At 41.3% G+C, this 20,725-nt stretch overlaps 1 protein-coding gene across 14 annotated transcripts in view; it reads right to left on the bottom strand.

Moving 5' to 3' along the window:
• Positions 1-20,725, bottom strand: part of WDPCP (WD repeat containing planar cell polarity effector) — a 157,421-nt gene that overhangs the window by 8,434 nt on the left and 128,262 nt on the right. For 13 of the 14 annotated variants that reach the window (XM_071805737.1, XM_071805738.1, XM_071805735.1 and 10 more), the window contains 2 exons: positions 8,161-8,296; positions 323-423 (listed from right to left, as the gene is read on the bottom strand). In XM_071805737.1, coding sequence (XP_071661838.1) covers positions 323-423; positions 8,161-8,296 — 237 coding nt within the window. Of the gene's footprint in view, positions 1-322; positions 424-5,967; positions 6,819-8,160; positions 8,297-20,725 lie in introns of those variants that run through there. The other variant, XM_071805747.1, reaches the window with a different exon arrangement.

The raw sequence follows: 20,725 nt of genomic DNA, 5'->3' as shown, positions 1-20,725 counted from the left end.
TGAAGCTCTGATGCTGGAGAACCTGGTCACTGCACACCAAATAATGACCAAAACTAATAAACACTTTGTCTGGTTTTGTTAAACTGTGAATAAGCCTGCAAGATAAGGAGATTCATAGTGATCAGTTGATTTATTCTATGTCATGAGAGCCAGTAGCAGAGTCCTCATGCTTCTCCCTGCTAGGTATACACAAACCAAGCTCATGCTGCAATGCCGCTGCCTTATTTCTCTTCCTGGATCCCAGTTCTTTTTCAAGATATTAATCACTATTCTTTCTAGCTCCAGCCTCTTCTATGTATTTGAAAGCAACTCATTCGCTTACCTTCCTGGCTGCCGGAAAAGGGTTTCTCCATCGGGGAGGTAGTGCGGCCATTCACTCCAGGCTTACGCTCAGTGTCCTCTGCCTGTCTGCAGCCGGTGGGTCTTTGAAAACAGAACAGAAGTGACAGGAGGGGACTGAGCAAGGACTGAAGAGCTCGGGAGATACTGCACAGCAGAGTAAAGTGGTTTTGTTTGTTTTCTGTCTTTACAAGCGCACAGCAGCCTGTGTAATTCCCTGGCTACAAACTGCAGCTCGTTTTTTATCAGATGCCAGTATGTTTGTTGACTGGGTGTCACCAGGATCACTCATGTGCCCGTGCAGTCACTCCAGCACCATCACGTCATTCAAAGATGCCGTAGTAAAGTTGGTGTTTTTTCCAATAATCAAAGTTTTGTCAAGCAGGACAGGCTGGGTATGTGGGACACATGTAGCAGGTGCCTGGCACTGTGGTAGCCTGACGAAGAGGTGGTCAGGTGGATGCTGGGAGAGAAGGATGCCCGACCCAAAAGGCAGCACTGATTTTCTGAGATTTTCGCAGTTAAACCCTGTCCCCACACCACTTCCATCGCTGAAATCCAAGTTGCAAAAGTGCTGCAGAAAGTGTTACGGAAAATGCAGCTGGATTTCATTTTTGGTTTTGCTAGTCTTGGTTTCTTCGCTCTTCATTAATCTCTGCTTATATAGGCAGGCAGAAAAGCTATCCATTCACAAGGCAGTTGAACTGGAAATTTGGAGGTTATCTTGTGCTATCTTGGCTTGTCGACTCGCTGCTTCTCCCGCCATCCGCAAACTGCCAAGTGCCCGGCGAAGTCCGAGGGAGCATTTCCTTCGGCAAGAATGAGTTGAACAGAGGAAATAAACTAAACGTCTCAAGCCAAGTCAACTGGGAACCCCTTTGGAGGATTTCTCCACATTTGAATGACTTTTCTCCCTCTGTGTACATAGTCATGTTTGGCTGAAGTAGTGTTTTACTCGAGGGTAGCTTTCAGATACGACAACAGTGTAGTTGTGAGAATGAAAATATGAATGGTTTTGTGTGGCACCCAGTTTGCTAACTGCCACAGTGCAAAATCTTTCTCAGATTTGATATTACAAATAATATATTCCAGGCATAAAAAACCCACTTTATTACTGATGGGAACATAAATAATTAAAGTAAAAGCTCAGATTTTCCCTGTGCCTTTGTCTTCACGCTGCCGGTCGGGTGACAGCTATGCAAGCAGCTGGGCATCTGTAAAGCAGCTAAAAGCAACTCTCCTCATCAGCTTTCCTGAGACATTTTTAAGCTGCAGTAATGCAACTCTCCCACCATGCTAAGCTTTATTGGTTCAGCAAAAGAAACTAAGAAACTTCATTGGAGACCAGATTATGCTGGTTGCAAAAAATGGAGGGATTCTTCTGCTCTTCGACCCCATTATCTCCCTTCGTAGTGTTTTGATCAGCTTTCTTACACACAGCCTCGGATTCCACTGAGACCTGCAAATTGCTTTTTTGGCTGCCAAATTGCCATAACCCTTCTATTTTTATGTTTTAAAAGAGCTTAAAACCCTCCATCCTCTTTGGACGTGTCTTTAAAATTGACCAGTACTGGGAGGATTTCATGTATATCCAAAAGCTTAGAAGAAGACGTTACCTCTACCGAGCTTCTAGTTTTACAGTCAACAGACATGAAAAGCCCAGCGGGGATAAAAGGAACTTAACCAGTTCTGTCTAATGCATATAAATCTACCTAAGAGCTCAAGGCACTGGAAGTACTCAATGTGCTACATTTATCTGAGTATAAGATACAGAAATGGGTCTTCAGCCCCCATGCCACATGTCCCATTTTGATGCCAAGTTAATATGAATTAAGAGACTGAGATGAATAAACAAGGTCAGTTTGGGCTGGGCCAAGTTGAATCAATGTAAACTAATTGTCAGTATTTTCTGTCAGCAATGCTGGTTTATCTTGGCTTGGGATTCTCAGCACTATAGATTATAAAATATTTTCAGTGGAACAGTTGGCAGACATTTTATTGATTTTTCTTTGTTTCGTGAATGCTGGAAAAATTTCCATTAAGTATACACGCTGCTCATGTGACGAAGCCAAATTGCTTTTTCAAACTTTTCTTTCTTCAAGTGAGCTAATGCAGTAATACGTTAGCAATCTAATTTAATCAAGAGGATCTTTATTTGTAATCAAGAGGCCGTAGAGTGCACCTTGATACATCTCGAGTACTTATGGGGTAATAAGAGTTAATTTTGTATTTTCAACACATGTTGACTAATTGATTTGCCCAACACCCCTTCGAAATTGGTAATGTATTATCTCAGTTTTACAGATGTAGAAATTGAGAGGGCAACTTCATGCAAAGCCACGTGTATTTGCCTCCCGTCACGTTCCCGATGCATGTGAAGCTGCTGTCGCCTTCACTGGGGCTGAGCAACAGCAAATAATGAGAAGGGAAGCTGCAGAAACTGGGCAGGATTAGCACCGCTGAGCTGCTGGATCCCACCTCCACGGCGAATTTCCTACACTACATCGCCACATCCCCGCAGCACACCTCTTAATAGAGTTACTTTGGAACCGAAAATTGCTAGGACAGATAGAGCAGCTTGTAGGATTACATGTGGACTTGTAGCAGACTGTATTTCTCAGCCTATATTCCTTCTATTTTAAGTCTAGGTTGGCTTCCTGGTTAAAGAGGACTTCTGAAAAATTGATTGACAGTGAAAGAACAAAGAGAAGTGCCATTACAGTGGTGAATGTTTAATTTGTTTAATTGCATGAAACAATGGAGCAAAGAGTAAGAAATCTGTTTAATGTTTTGGTGCCTTGTTTGTTTGTTTGGTTCTTTTTGTTTTGTTGTAGTTTTTTAATACGACACACAGAAGGGCATGCAGTGGGATAACTCTAATTCTCTCACTCCTAATGCTGATTTAATAACTAATGTATACAGATATGAAAGATTGCCATGCAGTTTTCTCTTAATGTTTCCTGAGGTTTGATCAGCGATGCTATAGATTCAAAATATACAAACATGCTTCTGAGCTTGAATAAAAACCTCGCAGAGCAGTAGAAATCTGTGGTTTTTTAAGTGCATAAGCAACAGAAAAGTTTTATGATAAATATCACTGTGATGATGTATACTTTTGCCTTCTATCCTTACAACTTGTATTAAAATAAGAGATATCCTAATTAAAATAGGAGTACTTCTGGTTTGGGGGATAGGGACAAAGTAGATGGATACTAAGACAAAAAAACCCCTAACCCAGCTCAACACACATCCTGACACTACCAGCAAATGCAAGATATTTAAACCCAAAATGCATTATGGTGAGGAAACAGGACGACACAGCGATGGGGAGGAATCCCACACCGCAATTGTCAGTGCCAATGGCAGAGCAGTGAGCGCAGCTGCAGCTCCGTGTTGGCTCCCATGCGCCAGACCCTGGCATGGTCACAGGCACTCACTAGTTGGCTCATCCAGAAATCAGCTGTCCCACAGGGAGTCAGTCAGTTCCTTTACCATGTTGCCGAGAGGATCAGTATGCTACCTCGGTCCTCTGAACAACAGTGTCCATACCTCCTGAAAATATTTTCCTCATTTACGAGCAGCAAAAGGGTTATGCTGGTCAACACGTTTACATACACAGATAACAAGAATAATGACAGGACAAGAACTGCTAGGCATAACACATTCAACACTTGGAAGGAGAGAATGGCAATGGTCAAAGGCAAATGTAAGCCAGAGATGAGAGCTCTGTCTTGTAAAATTATTCACTGGACGGTGCATTGTTGGTGGTATTTAACTGTCCTGTTAATGTTACAGTGAAAGAAAACATGCATCAAATAAAATGCCTCTATCTGGAGCTTTGTCCTGAAATCTTTACTGCCCATAACTTACTCTGTGTGTTTGCAGGGTTTGGAAAGTTGATTCCAGTTCTCCACTGATAGCAACACTACTGCTACTAAAATGTCATGCAGTTAAGCCAATTTCCTCTCTCTGTAAAACATACTTTAGTCTCAAACTAAGTTCTCTGTTTTCTGACTGTTAAGGCAAGAAAGGAAGACAGACTTTGCTTAGCATAAATTCTCAAAGAAATAAACCCTTGGGACCATTTTATAAATGATCATTTTGGTTTCAGCCTTTTCTGTCCCCATTTCTATGCCAGCCTACGGCTTTCCTTGTTAGGCAAAGGAGATGATGTGATTTGAGGAGTTAAACGAAGTGTTTTGTTAATCATGCAGCCTGAAAACTGGGCTTCTGTTACACATCTGAAGATGTTAGGCTCCTTGAAGGGCATCAGTAACAAGGTTTATTAAGTAAGTTAAACAGAAATGCCCTCTGCTAGTCTTCACAGGGCCTAGGTGTAGTTCATGAGATATTCCTCAGCTGTCCCAAAACAAAGGTTCTGTGAAAGTTTAAATACAGGAAAGAAAGAAGTCTGGGTATGTGCAGGAGAAGAGCTTCAAAAAACTGGGGTGAGATACAGACTTGGGACAGTGTCTGGGTCTGACAGGGGTGGTAGTGTTAGAAACACAGGTCAATTGATTTCAAGGTTTTGGTGTGACTACTTGGTACAAAGACATAAAGCCAAGGCAGATGGAGTAAAGATGCTGGGAAGGATGAAGGAGTCCAGATCTGAGCTGACTCTTGTCACATCACTAGCAAGGACGTTTGCTGTAGGAAGTCACAGTATAAAGTCAAAAATAGCTATAGGCTAACCTTGCCCCCCTAAACTACAAATCAAGTCTTCAGAGGCAATATCTCATGGATTTCATGGTGTGAAGTGTGTGGCTGTCATATGCAGGGACAGGAGTTGGACTCGATGATCCTTGGTGGGTCCCTTCCAACTCAGGACATTCTATAAAGCATGGCTGAAGTAAATTGGCCAAGAGAGGAGGCCGTATTGTGCATGGGGTTATGGCAGTAGTAAATCTATTACAAAAATTGAATTTTCTTCTGTAGTTTTTCTTGACGGGAAAGAAGTAAGTAGGAAATGATCCAGGATGTACATTTATCTCACTGTTGAGCAGAATACATAAACACCAAAGATTAGCATTAAACAGCATGCAGAAGGGAGAAAGCCAATAATGAAACAAAAACGTGACCAACAATGAAGGGTCTTTACAGGAGAGAGAATGTGTCCTGATTATTGATTTTTAAACTGCAGGTAGTGGTTGGAGGCTGGGAAGACATGGACAGTGGAAATGTCAGATATGAATTTGTGATGTGGGAAATTGGTTAGAATAATAATTTTGCTGTGCACTTACTAAGATACTCAGCTGCAAGCACTATACAACTGCAATTTAATAAACTTCACTGCATTTTAGCAAGGTGGTGTTGCCATTTTTTGAGTGAATTCACTGAGGTAGCAGAAAGCAAATACAATTTGATTTTAGGTTCCCATGTTGGATCGGTTAAAAGAAAATTCCTCAAGTGCTGCATAAATCTACCCATTATAAACTATGTCCTCTGCTGATGTCTCAGATTAGGCAGACAAATCTCTAGTATAGGATAGGATAGGATAGGATAGGATAGGATAGGATAGGATAGGATAGGATAGGATAGGATAGGATAGAATAGAATAGAATAGAATAGAATAGAATAGAATAGAATAGAATAGAATAGAATAGAATAGAATAGAATAGAATAGACTGTTTCAGCTGGAAAGTACCTACAATGGTCATCTAGTCCAACTGCCTGACCAATTCAGGGCTGACTGAAAATTAAAGCATTTTGGTAAATTTCATCCCAATAATTACAGCGCAATCCTGCAATCTTGATCAGTGAGATGAAACATTGCAATGACTGTAAACTGAGAATGTCCCTATTTATGTAGGCTCCTAACACTCAAATCCTTCCTTTCTTTATGCAAATTTCTTCATATTAAGTCTGATGCAGACTTGGCAGCAGATATACTATAGAAAACAAACGCTGTGAAACTGGAGGCAAAACATAGCCCACAGTTACACACTTGCAACTGTCTGTGGGGGTTTTTTAAGCACAGAGAAGAGGTTGTGGGAGATCCCTATCCCTCATCAGGTGGCCCTCCCAGCCAGTTGGCGTTGTCACATGCAGTGCCTTTAAAACGCACATTCATGTTGGCTGTGGCCATGCAGCCATGGAGAAGTTGTTTCACAGCTCTGCAAAACACAGCCAAAAGCTCTGGGTGCTCCTGGGGGAGGTCAGTTGCAAGCGCTGGGTGTCGGCAGGTGGAGGAGCTGGTCGTGTGGGTGGGGAGCTTGTTTTACACTCACTGGCACAGCAAGAGGCAAACAAAAGCCCTGGGAAATCCCAGCAGTTTATGTAGCTCTGGCAATTGCTTGTGAGGTTCAGCAACTTCTGGTGACCCACCTGGGCAGACACAGGCAAAAACGGTCAAGCCGGGCAGCCTGGGAGTAGGAGTAAAGTTGAACTCTGTATCTCTCTCCTCAGACACCTGACAAAGGGAGACGCGGGACTGCCAGAGATATGTGAGTCATAGCAACCTCCAGGAGGGAAAAGGTGAGCTGAAGGAAGGATAGCGTGTTTAGACCTTGAGATTAGAGGCATGTTGGGATTAGTCTCTTCTCTAGTGCTCTGTTAAAGGAGCTCCTTTTACTGGAGCACTTGGAAAGTCCTCTGTAGTCAACGCAGTTGCCAGCACGCTCTTACTGTCTTAATTACTTGCCCATACCAATATGGTGCTATCTCCATCCTGGAAGTTAAGACAGAAGTATTGCGTACTATATTTTTAAAAGCAAGCCTCATCTCTAAATCCATTAGATATCTCTGAAAGCTCTTGGCAGTGTTCTGTATCCTAGAAGTTGTAGGAGGCTATGTATTCCACTGGCAGTGTGCAGCTGGTATAATGGATATTACATCTAATATTGTAAAAGTTCAACCTCTTCACATGAGTAAAGACAGAAAACTAGGTAATATACAGATTTCCAGAAGGATAAAGAAATGCGTTTCTTTCCCACACAAAGAGTGTTCAGCACAGTTATATACTAATGGTTAGGATCATTTGTCAATGTGGAAGTTTGATGTTTTACTCACACTAGATGTACTAAAAATGTTCCTACATGGAGTAGGCATAGAAAAAAAAAAGCACATCGACATACTCACTGAGAACAAATAATTGTTTCTTTTCTATCCAGAATGCATGAAGAAAAATAAGAGAAATAAAAGCTTTTTTAATCTTTCAGAAGAGCTGCTTCATTCTAATTTCCTATCTGTTGCAAAGTGGTGAGCTGGTTCACTAGCAAAAAAAGCATCGAAAAAAATGCAGTTGTCAGACCTGTTGTTTCTCTCCTGGTAGGTAAATTTTAAGTTTTAATCAACTTTGGAAGAAAGGGACACTTGAAAGATCATCCCAGGGATTTTGATCCCAGGCTAGTGATGAACTTACAGAAATCTGCAAAGATCACGTTAGGTTTTAAAAAGCTCTGTTTATCACTTGTAACCATTAATTTGCTGAATTTCTGTTGCTGTATTTCTCTCTTCTGCATATTCATCAAGGAAGGCTGTATTCACCCAAATGGTGTAATTTGAAAATGGTTGTGGTAGTGCATGTTAAATGCTCACAAACTGTCTATGTTTCTGCAGATTGCTTTGTGTCCATGCCATGTCCTTCTGGCTTCTGAGCTTTTCTTAGTTTCTGTTTAGTGTCTTAATGTTTTATTGTGTTTACAGTCATGATGCAGGTGACAACCGAGGTTGTCATGAAAGTTCAGAATATCAAACATACATTTCAAAAGTATTTTGGGTAATTGTTGTGCCCTCCCTTCCATATTCCATTATGGAAATATAGGATTTTCCTTGGCCTTAAGAAACATTTGTGGTAGCCACACAAGTTCCTGCCCTGCTCACCTGCGGGAGCAGCTCTGCGCTGGTGGTCTGACAGCTGGACCTGGAGCTGGCAGGTCATGCTCTCCACCGTGCTCAGAAGATCGGTCAATGAAATCTTCACGAGATGTGTCTTCTTTGTCTGGCTGCCCTAGAAGTTCTGTTAAAATGAATCAAGATATGATATCAGACTTACTTAATTTAAAAGTACCAATCAAGTTGCCAACTATTTACCTTAGTTGTCAATAAAGACATGGGTCAATAAAGCCCATCTTGTAAGGGCTCAAATCCAATGGAGAACTATACGCTTATACAACTTTCACTCTTGACTTTTTCCCTTGAAAAGGTGGCCAAGTAGCTACTGACCAGCAACAATAACACACCCAAGAGTTTTTGGAAGGGAGGGAGTGAGTGTGTGTTGGTTTTAGTTAGCCTTCTCTAAATTGCCAACTACAGAAGGTCTAGCTGGCTGCTAAGGGCTGCTGTGTGTATTTCACTGTTGCCATGTAGATTAAAGTCTTCTCATTTGGACTGTTCCCCCACAAGGCGATGTGTAGTTCCTTCTTTTAAAAATAAAGACTTTACTTAGCTTTGTTTCAAAATATTTTGGTTCACAATCGAGACCTGAAGTCTTTAAGTAGGTGAAGAAGGGGCCTCCAATTCCCAAGTTCCAGTCTGAGTAATTTGGGGAAGGAAATTTTTTGAAAATACTTGAACCACTTAAAAATACAGAAGAAGAACTGCATATTCTAGGTGTGATACTTAGAGTAAATATATAAAAAAATTAATCACCCCCCCAGGCTAGCAGAATTTGCATTAAGAAAAAAATCCTGTTACAGAGAAAGGCTTTACATTTTTTTTTCTCAAAATTGTAAGACCCTTTTGCATGTTTTTGTTTTTGTTTTGTTTTTGTTAAATCCTATTTTTTCCCCTTGTTCTCTGCCTTCCCAGCTCCTGTATAAGCTAATCTGCATGATACCCATGGTGTTGCCATGGGCAGTGTGAAGGATACAATGCTCTCACAAGCATTAACCATACTGCTAGTTTACATTTTGGCTGGAGACCCAGAATGCTCACTGACTTAGGAGGGCAAATCTTCTTGTGAGCATTTCTGAACCTCTGAGTCCTAAAAAGCTAATGCCGTGCTATTGCTGCTGACCATTTCTGCTCTTTGTGCTACCTAAATATTATTAGCCTCTGTGGTGTGAGAAAGGGTGAAGTGTGGCAACCAATCTGGCTTTCTCAGGTAACTGATATTCTCTGCCTGTGCTGCCATTTCTCACATGTGGAGAAACATGTGTGGGAAAACAGCCAAGTCGGTCAAGGGCAAGACACCTCCAAGCATGCACAACACTTTACAATAAATAAAGGAGCTAAACTAGCCCTGCTGCAATTTCTCTACCTTGAAGAAAAAGTCCAAAGAAGAAAAAAAGGAGGGGAGCAAAAAGGTGTACGAGCAATGCTCTGTGTCTAGGAAACTCAACTCAAGGGCAAGGTAAGTAGGTTTCTCTATAGATGTCTTCTTGAAGCCTGTTGCAGAGTGAGCAACCAAGAGAAGGAGGGGACCAATATGAGAAACTTAAAAAGATACAGGAGAAACTGCTTTTGATGTGTGTGAAGAACTCTGGGAAAGGGTTTAAATGAAACCCCCATTGAGGTGTGTCTAGGCAAAATCCACTGCAGCTTTCATGGGACAAACTGACAGCTCTCACTGTCAAGCTTCCACCTGTGAACCGAATCTTTGGTCCTGAGGAGGCTCCATCTTCACTTGGCCTTACCTTTTAAGGAGGGAAATGTTAAACCTTTTAGTTTTCTAAATGTCAAAGCTAAGATGTACAGTGTGAGTCAAGCTGATGTAATTATTTTTTTTCTCTTTACACCTACTCAGTAATGTCTAAGGCCTACTTAACTTAAAACCCTAGAGTTACAAACTCTCACCAATATATGATGTCCATGGCTTCTCCTCAGACATCTCTCCTGAGGCTGACCTAGCTCCAAGGAGCAGTGGCATTTCAGGATGTAAAACCCTGAGAGATGCTGAGAGAGGAGTGCATGTTGAGAAAGGAAACAAAATTGGATTGAGCAGCTTTGTCTTGATTTGTTTCTATCATACTAATAATTTGCATTTTCTTGTACCCGCTGAGAACCAGATCTGAATAAATCACAGCTTTCTGATATCAATCACTGCAGTATAACCCATGCATGTGCTCTGGGTAGGACCGAGCAGTTTTATAATGTGGAGTGTGCTACAATTTGGATGTATCCAGTCCTCCTGTGGTGTATTTCTAATGAACACTATGAGCAATTATAACCATGGCCACTAACTTTGATATTTTGCACTGTTGATGCAGCACAGCTATACCTTGTTAAATAATGCCACTGGATCCATAGGAACCTCACAGAAAACAGAGCAGTCTGTCATATGCAAGCATATGTGTGGCCAAAACTGGGGTGTGAGAGGGGTTCTTACCCATGGGAATGCAAATAAATTTTTTTGCTCTTTCGTATCTAAATTAAGTATCTGAAACTGACCTAAAGATAGGCAGATCGAACCTATTCTGGTCTGGTTATACAGCTGCAGTGTTGAAGTAGAACATTAGATAGGATCAGATGCCAGAAGTGGTTCAAAGCCACAAAAACATCAGATATGAGCTCTAGAGTAAAGAAATAAACGTTTTTGTTGTGGGACATTGGACTGTGTTCCCTGTGAGAAGAGCTACAGCAGGAAAAACAAATGTGCAAAGAATACTGTTTAAACAACACAGCCCTTCCCAAACCAGAGGCAACATATCCCACATTTAATTAAAAAGAGGGATTTTGGCAATAGCGCCATAGAGGTGGGACAGGGTGGTGGTCCTCACATCTAGATGAGGGCTCTGGCTTGGGTTTGGTGCATAATGAAGACTTGACTTTGTGCTAGCGTTGGAGGTATCACAAGTTGCACCTAAGATTTCATATTCAGGTAATCTGGGATTTTACTTTGTCTTATTGCACAATAAACTTTCTGGTTTTAATTCTAACTTAGTATTTGCTTATCATGTTAGGATCTGGGGTTTTGAATTTTAAAACCTCAAGAGTTGGTATTGTGGCTAACATTGTTTCATCATTTAATTCATTTATCAGATGCAATAATATGAACTAGTTGTGCTAAAAATCTCAATCTACAATCCCATTTGTCATGATCAATATTAGGACAATGTTGTACACACACAATCACAGAATGAACATTCTGCATTTCCAAAATTTGTTGATAGCGCCTGTCTGAAATAGCCAAATACGTTTCTTTACAAGTCTACTACAAGTCCTCCTACGGTTTAATGAGCAGGATGCCCTCTGAACATGGTACACAGGTGATGAGATCTCATGCCTTCCCTGCTTATATATGTGTCATTATATAAATGTGTCTATTCTCTTTCGGACCTGTGTCTGCAAATCAGAAGCTGTTGCCATTCTCCAGTATCCTCCACTAGACTTTCAGGTATAAAGAACGTATTTTAAAACATGCAATCCAATGGTAAAATGAAAATCTTCCTTTAATATTGTTTGCAAAATTGACAGCTCTTTTTAACAGAAGCCATTAAATTATTTACAAAGTAGCAGCTGCTCTTGTAAAAATACAGACTTTTTTGGGCATGAAAAATAAACTAGTTGATAAGCAAGAGATAAGCCATTTGACTTCTTCTTTGTGTGCCTGGCATGGTATGCAGAGCCAATTCTGTACAATCTGATGTTTACAGAGCAATCGTAATGTACGACCTCCTTAGGCAACAGGGACACAAGAAGCCTTTAAAACGCTGAAGCAAGCATTTAATCAGAACTCTTCATGCTGATCTTTGAAAAATTCAATAAGTTCAAAAAATGTAACTCCTTCTAAAGATAAAATATCAGTTTTTTGCTTCAGGAGTTGCAAATGTATCCCAATGAACTCCCAGTGAACCACTGAGACTTCAGACATACTGCTCTTCTTTTTTTAAAAAAAAGAAGCAAATAGTAGATTTTTTCTGAAAGAAACAAATCAAAGGTCTGAAGAAATGCAAATGGTTAAGCAAAGCAAGCGCTGTAAAACAGTTTGGTAATAACCCAAACAATCACGCTTCATTTTATTTTAACCTATTTCCATGTTGATTTGTTAATATCTCCTTTTAGTATGCATTAACTTTTTAAAAATTGTTTATTTGTATATTAATTTTTAATTTTGATCTGTTGAAATCAAGCTCTCAGGCTTTTATGAGGTTGGTTGGTATGTTTGTTTGTTTCTTTTAAGGCAAATAACTGCTGTAGGAGGTGTGAGATTGAGCATCATCTCATGCATTATCAAGATGCTCCACCTTAAGTCTACTCCAGGTTTTCTCAAATTACATGAAGATATTTCTAAAGTCACTGGGTAAAATTCTTTTGGTATCAAAATCAGTGCGAACTTCCATTGCTGCCTTGAGTGTGGTCAGCTCTTTTTTCTGTCTACAATTGTTTTCCTGAAAATGTCTTTCTAAATAGATTCTAATAAAGTTGTTTAATTTCAACAAATTCCTGCAGGGAAACCACACAGCTTTGTTTGTGTGTGTGTAAAAATATAACTCTAAACTTCTCTGCTTTTTTTGGTCTAGTTTTCCATGGCTTTTTATTTTTAGATTATTTTTGTGTTGTTTTGTTTTTGTGTTTTGTTTTGTGTTTTTTGTGTTGTTTTTGTTTTGTGTTTCTGCTGGTTTTGTTGTTAGATTATTTTTGTGTTGTTTGTTAATTCCCAGTGCTGACATGTTTTCATTTGACAACTATAAATTACCAAAATATTATTTTTATAGTGCTTTTAAAACTCATTGAGAACAGCTGTGACTGCTGAGAGAGCTGGAAAAGGTACATTAAATCAAATCATCTCCCATTTGTGTTGTAATTTAACAATTTGATACCTGAGAAGATAAGGCACTTCAATCACTACTAAGTAGAAGCAAACCTTAACGGTAGCACAACATGTCATTATTTCACTAGTTGGATATTAGGCGTATTAACAGCAGCAGGAAAACTGTTGCAGTGGGTGTGCCAGGAAATTTAAGAATTAAAAATAAAACTTATGTGATAAAACTAAAGAAGTAGTTAACATTTATAAACAGCTCCTTTTTTTTTTTTGTTTTTTCTTTCTATTTTTTTGCATAGACAGTTATATTTCACTTAGCAGTGTAATATATATTTCACTGCAGCTTGCAGTGAAACCTGGCTTTAAAACTTTCTGCGTGTGGAAATGCCAAGTCTTTACTAACTCTGGCTGAGGTTTCAATCTCTACTACTCATTTGCTCTGCTAGAATCATACACAAAATAAAGTTAACCACTACACAGGCTGAATAGTTCATTTTATATCTCCCTGGAGCCTAAGTAATCAGGTGCTTTAGGAACTATCCTGGCAGTGTCAATATTATTTAATTAAAAAAAAAAAAAAGGTGTGTCTTACAGGGTGATCCAGATGTGGTAGTACCAAACTGTGATGGATCAGCAGCTGAAAGAGACTAAATAACCAAGGATTTGCTTCAATTCCAGGCCCTTTCACTTCAAAGGCTTGACTAGTGTCCCAGCAATAGAGATCTTGCACCTCTAGATTTTATCGGGTTGCCCGAACCGTGTGAAGTTTGCCTTGTAATCTTGGCAGCAGGCGAGTGGTTCTCCTCTCGGCTGCGATGCATGTGAACAAGCTGGAGTGCCAAGACACGAGACGGGCAACCTATGGCTGCTGTTGTTCAGTAATTACAGCAGGCACAGGAGGGAGGACATTCCTGGTGACTGGGCACTTGCTTTGTTTGGTAAGTGGTACTTTAGACCGTGTCTTTTTTTTTTTCCATTTTAAGTGACTATCTAGAATTACCTGTTCTAAAGGAAAGACGGGCAAAAGCTGCTGGTGAGCAGAAACATTGTTTGGGGTGAAGGCTGCAGCAGGCGAAAATGTGGGTGTGTGCTCCATAGCATCTCGGCTAAAGCATTCAGGGAAGACCTGATTATTCGTAAGTGATGCTCTAGAGACTCGGCAGAGGCAAACATGCCTCCGGCATTGCAAGCCCCAACCCACAACGGGCAAAGCAGGCGCTGCCGAACTTGCGTGTTCCTTCAGCTGCTCTTCGTGACGCCCGTGTACGGGGCACACCCTCTGCCTGGCTCTTCCAGGCCAAGGACCCAGCGTCTCTGCTCCCGGCCTCTGCCCTCCAGCCATCCCGAGCAGGGAGATGTGCTGGTCAGATTGAGGCAAGTAGTCTCAGGGGAGAAGAAAACCATTCCAGGGGGTTAATTGAAAGAGAAATACATCTGCAAACACAAGACGCAAAATGGAAGCCTGCAAATCAGCGCTGCCAGCTGGAAGCTGGCCAAACTGATACAGCAGAAAAGAAATTGAAGGTTAAATGTTTTGGATGCTGAAGGCTTGGAGTTCAAAGAGGAGCTCATGGAAACTCCCAGCCACCAAGTCCACACAAAGAGGCTCTAGGCAAACACAAGCCTTTCTGCAGGACAGCTTTATCCCAAACAGAGTTTCCAAAAGGAATGGTTCAGACAAATGTTTAAGGGATATCTTTTAGCACCTGTGAGTTCTTGTGCAAGGGAAGATGATGCCCACAGGTCAGCTATGGCTGAGGGGCAGAAGGACTTGCTTTCCGTAGGGAAATGGATGAGAAATGCATATGCCCACATTGGGTTGGAAGAATCATGTGTAGCTGTGGATGTATTTTTGTTGCTTGGTAGAAAGAGGCAGAAAGGAGCTGCTCCTCCAGGCCAGGAGGTGAGGGAAACCAGGGCAAGGCTGAAGATCACTCTGCCTTCCCTGGAGAAACAGCTCCTGTCCATATCAGGAGGGAGGTACCCTACCTGATGGCAACCCAGTTTTCACCAGTTATAGGACTGAGAGATTGCAACCAGGAACTCCAGCCTAGATCTCGGGGTTAAAGCACCATTAGAAGGATGCTCCCTTTTCCAAAGAAAATCTCTGTTCCAGATCTGAATGTTTTCTACGCAGTGGACTGGGAGTAGCAAAGCTGCCTCTTTCCAGTGGACCAGGAAGCTGAACTCAAAACAGAGGATGGAACAGCTGGTGATGAGTCCCTGGCACACTATCCGTGCCAGGCCTTCCTGGCCGTTTTGGAGAAGGACCCTTTGTTTCCAGCACTGACCCTCCCCTAGGGGCTATACAACAAGACCACCTTGGTCTTCAGACAGTCTTCTTTAATCAGCTGAGGTCAGAGTCCTTTATAAATGAGGTCTGCATTGTTATCCTGTGCTACAGTGGGGTACGAGAGTGGCATGAGTGACGGCAAGGCACAGTTGTGTGACACTAAGGCTCTCAGTGCAAGAATTATGGGAAAGTCTTAGCATCGACGCTTTTTGAGCAGGTACATAACTACACCGTAGCACTGGAGCAAGGCTAGAGTTCAAGAGTTAGCTGATTGTATCTCTCTCAAAAAGGAATTGCCTCAGACCAGTTAATTTGTCAAGATAACGAATTGCAGCAATTCTCCTCATTTGGAGCTGGGCCACTAACATGGATCTGAACTGTATTTAAACTCTTGATGACAGAGACTGAAAAAAATATTGCAATACTGGAGGTACAGGTTCCTAAAGTAAAACTGTGTGTACAGCTGGAGCTGAGAAGCAGCAAGGCCACGTGAGTACACATCCTGCATATCCCTTAGACATGAAGAAATTCCCTGGGGCATTGACTCTGGTGCCTGGACAGGCAGAGATCATCTCGAATCTTTGGGAGTGATTTAGATCCAAAAAGGATAATATAGTACCCACTGAGTCTTGATTTCTGGAATATGAGATAACACGAGCAGAATTTTTACCTCCCTCCTTCCAAAAAAAGAAACAGACCACAAAAGTGCTGATTTGAAGTTATTGAAGGTTTTCTAGTAGCCACAAGAAAAAACCCCTCTGTGGGCCTGATGCTGTGATTCCCATGACACACTATTCTCCCAAACCCCAGGTCTTTTCTGTGCAACATTAGACATTAACAAGTTTGGAGGAGAGGAAAAGCAGAAGAAAGCTTCAGTAAAAATGGAGGTTTAGCCCAGTGACTGTCCTCTGTGTATGCTGATAGTCAAGTAGATAGCACCAGGTAAAATGAAATTACGTGTGTTCTTGTGCCAGACCTTCTCCTCTGGCTGCCAGGTGTTCCTTCCCCCACAAGAGAAACGTGAACCAGAATATATCCTGTACATCGACTCAGGGGAACTGAAAAGAAATAGGGATGAGCAATACTGTCCCTGACGGACGCTCCAGACATGCTTAGGTTGGGGAGCAGGACCAGCTTTTCCTAGGCTTCACCAGGGTGCTCCTCCAAAGAAGACAGAACAAAGCCTCTGCTGCTACTGGCATCTCCTATGAGTGGAGTAGGACACATTGAAGTCTCTTCCATTTCTGCTCTAGCAGTGCTTTTTGGTGTTAGAAAAAGCATGAATGTTTTCAGAAATGATTTCATGCTGCTAGGTTAAGTAGAAATAATGCCAGGTAAAGACAGAGAAGTATGCAAGACCTTTTACAAGGACAACCTGACTCTCACCTTGCATTGGCACACCCTCTCTGGGAAAAGGATGTACCCGAAACAAAATGGGTTGTTGATGACTGTGTGACTATGTCAGTGCCTTAAAAAGCATCAACATAAGAAATTACCCATGCAGCTCATTTCAGAATATCTCTGCTGAATGGTCTACTTAGGAATGAAATTACTTTCTTTCTCATGTTATTCAGAGTAATCATTCTCTACTTCTAAGTCCACTTAATTTAGAAAAGCAAAATGGCTTTTCTTTTGGAATAAGTGCATCCACAAGCAGAGTTCTTTCAAAATAGCTAATCTGGTTATTGCCACATGTAAACAAGCCCTTATAAATTGATGGGGATGGTAAAGAACTCGTGAAGGTATGGCCCAGAACTTCTTACTCAATTTGCAAGCACTTACTTAGACCTATCTTCCTCAGGGCTAATATGGTGATCAACACAGCTTACAGAGACATGGCTTCAATTTAAACAACATAGTTTGAAACGTATGTTTGAAAAAGAAATGAGTTTTTGAAAATTGCCTCCTCCTGTTGTTCCAAGTCTACCTTGCCTGAGTTGATCCTCACTGTTAAATACCACAGTTCAGATGGTAACCTGATGTTTGGTAGATCTCAGAAGTGTTGATTCCCTATAAGGCTGGGTCTAAGCCTGGTATGGGCTGGAGATGAAGTGCATGCAGCCACTTCTAGAACAAGTGGGTGATGGATAAAGGGTAACGTTACGCTGCCTGTGGCTAGATACTTGGCTTTGGCTGCAGTAGAAACGTCTTGCTATGTGCAGATTGCAAAGAGAGGATTAAATGTTACAGTAGAAAATAACAGAAAGAACAAGTATTTGCAGGACGGGTGATGTAGTCTTGTGCCATATGTAGGGTGCTTATCTGTTTTTGTTCCCAAGACTTTTCTGCTGCTGGAGTGCTCTTGGGAAAGAAAGGGTCATCTCAGACTGGAAACCTGGGCTGAGGTTGCACTGACTGTGTTTGTGGTGACTTAGTGCGTGTGTCCACACAGCATGGCAGCAGCAAGAACTATGTGGGAGATGAAAAGTGACCTAGATCAGCACCCCTAATTCCTGCAGTTGTGCTAGTTGCTCTCTCCTGTGCAAGTGCGATGTGAACCAATACCAGTCATGTTAGAGACTGACCTTGTTTTCTTGGAGAAACCTGTGTAAAAATGGCTATAACAACACTCTTGACACTTACCTCACAGGATGTTGTGAAGCTTAATTAAATGTGGCAAAAACATTTTGAGATCCTTAGATGAAAGATGGTTTTATAAATGCAAATTATAATAATTACAGCTAGTAACCACCATCAACTACCGAAACAATTAATTCAGGTTGCCACAGGCCATCACAGCAATGTGTGCAAAGAGGCATCAGCCATTTAACAACATATATGTTGCGTGAGAACTCAAAGCCTTAAAAATGCTGTAAACACAGGAAAAACCTGGACACTCGGGGCTTGTCCCCGCTGGGTGCAGTTGGTGGAAGTTTCCTCTATCGCTTCCATCACTCCAGTGTTTGCACTGTGACTCTTCCCCAAGGAGAAGAGCCCACTTTAAAGATCGCATCAGTGTGACTGCTGTAAGTCCCTACGATTTTTATATTTAACATTGCAAGGAAACAGAAAATGACTGCAAATAGCTTGGCTCACAAAAATTGAGAAATATATAACTCTGTTTTTTGTTAATTCTCCCTCCCACCCCCCAGCCCAGCCCACTTATAGCATCACAGAATAGACTTTGGCTACAGGGTATTATCCAGCTGACTTTCCAAGGGCCAAAACAAAAGCTAAGCAATCAAGATGTGTCTGGCCAAATACTTAAAGGCCCAGTGCACACATTTAGTTGACAACTGACTGAAATCTGAACCATTTTGCTCAGCCTTTCTTGTTGCTTCAAAACTGATTTGGGCTTAAATAGCTAAAACCTACAGGTGTTTAAATGCTCTCCCTTGTCAGCTGAACAGCCTCATCAGACATGGTCTGAGGATGCGGTCAGACTGGAAGAGAGATCCAAAGACCCCACAGGTGAATCCCAAAGAGCAGGCGAGCCCACCTGTGCCCCTCAGGCTTATTTCACTGCTCGCCTTGAAAGACAAAAATTCAGAAGAGTAGTAGTTACTAAGCATCCAAGTTACCAAAGCAATTAGGCTAAATGCACTGCAGCTAGAAATTTAAGCAATGCACTGAATTTAATTTGAGAATTCATGGTCATAAGACTGAAACCTTTAACATTTAACCTAGCAGCAAATTAAATCAGCTTTCTGATCATGTGAAAAATTCTATGCTATTGAAGTTTGAAAGTGTGAAGCACACACTTATTAAAAGGATTTTTTTTACTTTTTCTTTTAATGAAGAAAAACTTCGGACCAGTTAGTTGCCTAATCCAAATAATGGAGAAACGGGAATACCATCTGTAAATAAAGCCCAAATTATAAAACAGTATTGCTTTCTGGCCTCTGTCAGACTAATGTGCTCATAGTCGGTCAGTTTCAAGGAAAAAAAAATGCTTCTGATGCTGCAAGGTTTTATAGACTAAATTTACTCCAATATCAATGAGCATAATACCTGAAGGGTTTAACAGATGCCAGCTTTCCACGTGCCAACATTGAAAATGCTTATGTTTTTTCAGTCTCTGTAAAAATACTGGCTTTCTGCAATACCTTTTTGTGCTTTAAGAATTGGAATACTATGTTGGGAGTTTCTTGGATAAATTTTCATAAAATGAGGGCCAAATTTTTATGAGGTCTGTGTTGTGTGTGTGTATCTACATAGAAAATTAGCAACAGTGGTGCAATGTATAGAAAACATGCTATTTTAGAACTACAAATGACACATTTTTATCGTGATGTGTAAACATGCAAGTTGTGTGTTTGCACACACATGCGCATAAATACACGCACACAATATGCGTACTGACATCCTGTTGCTAAGTTCTCTTAATGACACTTATACAGTGCTCTGTTCAATGTCTCTTGGCCAAATCCTACAATATGAGATAAAACCTGGATGCATTTTCTAAATGTACCTCAAGGCACTAGGACATAAAAGCAGTTGGGGTATTAGAGCATGTCTTCTTATAGCCATCTCCTGAGCACCCTGACTGACACTTTACAATTTACAAGAAAGGTGTGGCTAATAAAGCCACTGGAGCAGATATAAGGGCAGGCTCTCCCTGATAGGCATTTGTGGCCCATCACTCACCTGCTCCAGTGTTTTGCTGCACAGACTTGCTGACAACCACCAGCACATTCTGTGGTTCTGGTGCCCGAAGGCCTTAAAAACCAATGTGACCGCACTGGCACCTGAAAACCTCAACTGATGGGGTGACACTTTCCTTACCATTAGTAGAGGGGAAATGTAAAGCTTTGAAAAACGGACACACTGTGCTTTGTGTGTCTTTTCAGAGGGGAAATGAGACCTTGTAGAGACAGAGGGTTTTTCATTCCCAGGATACTCCTTGCACTCTTTGGCAAGATCTTCATCCAACTGGCATCCCTCAGTTACAGAGTGGCATGAATACCAGGGTGGTTTTGTTTTTAAAACCTCACAAAGGTAGTTTACACTATATGCTTCCTTCTGCACACAGAAATACTTTCTCCCTGCCTATTTAAATGAACTCCATCAGCAGGAGCAGCGGCTGTGGATGCTGCTTGGGAAGCTCAGAGCCCTAGAGGGTACTGTGGGCAGTTCCTGGCTGCTGAAGGTAACCATGAGGAAGGGCTATGGGCAGCAAAGCAAAGAGCTGATGCCTGATGCTAAGAAAAAATATCACCGTGGCTCCTGCTGGAGTCCCTTCACCTCCCATTTCATTCCCTTTTTTGCTCCTCATTGAAGTAGACAACAGGAATTTGGAGATAAGATTCTGTCTCAGAGAGATGCTTACCTTTTTAGAATTTTACTTTTTTTTTTTTTTTTAAGAGAAGGTAATTAACCTAGACTGCATGCTCTGATATCTGTTGAAAACAGCATTACTTCTCAGCCACTCCTTTCATCACTTAGAGTGCATTTTGTAACAATTGAAAGCAATTAATGTTCAATAGGGAAAGTTTGCCCTTACAAAG

This window comes from Patagioenas fasciata, chromosome 3, assembly GCF_037038585.1.
Source record: "Patagioenas fasciata isolate bPatFas1 chromosome 3, bPatFas1.hap1, whole genome shotgun sequence".
Classification (NCBI taxonomy): Eukaryota; Metazoa; Chordata; class Aves; order Columbiformes; family Columbidae; genus Patagioenas; species Patagioenas fasciata.
This window is presented reverse-complemented; position numbering and strand designations above follow the sequence as displayed.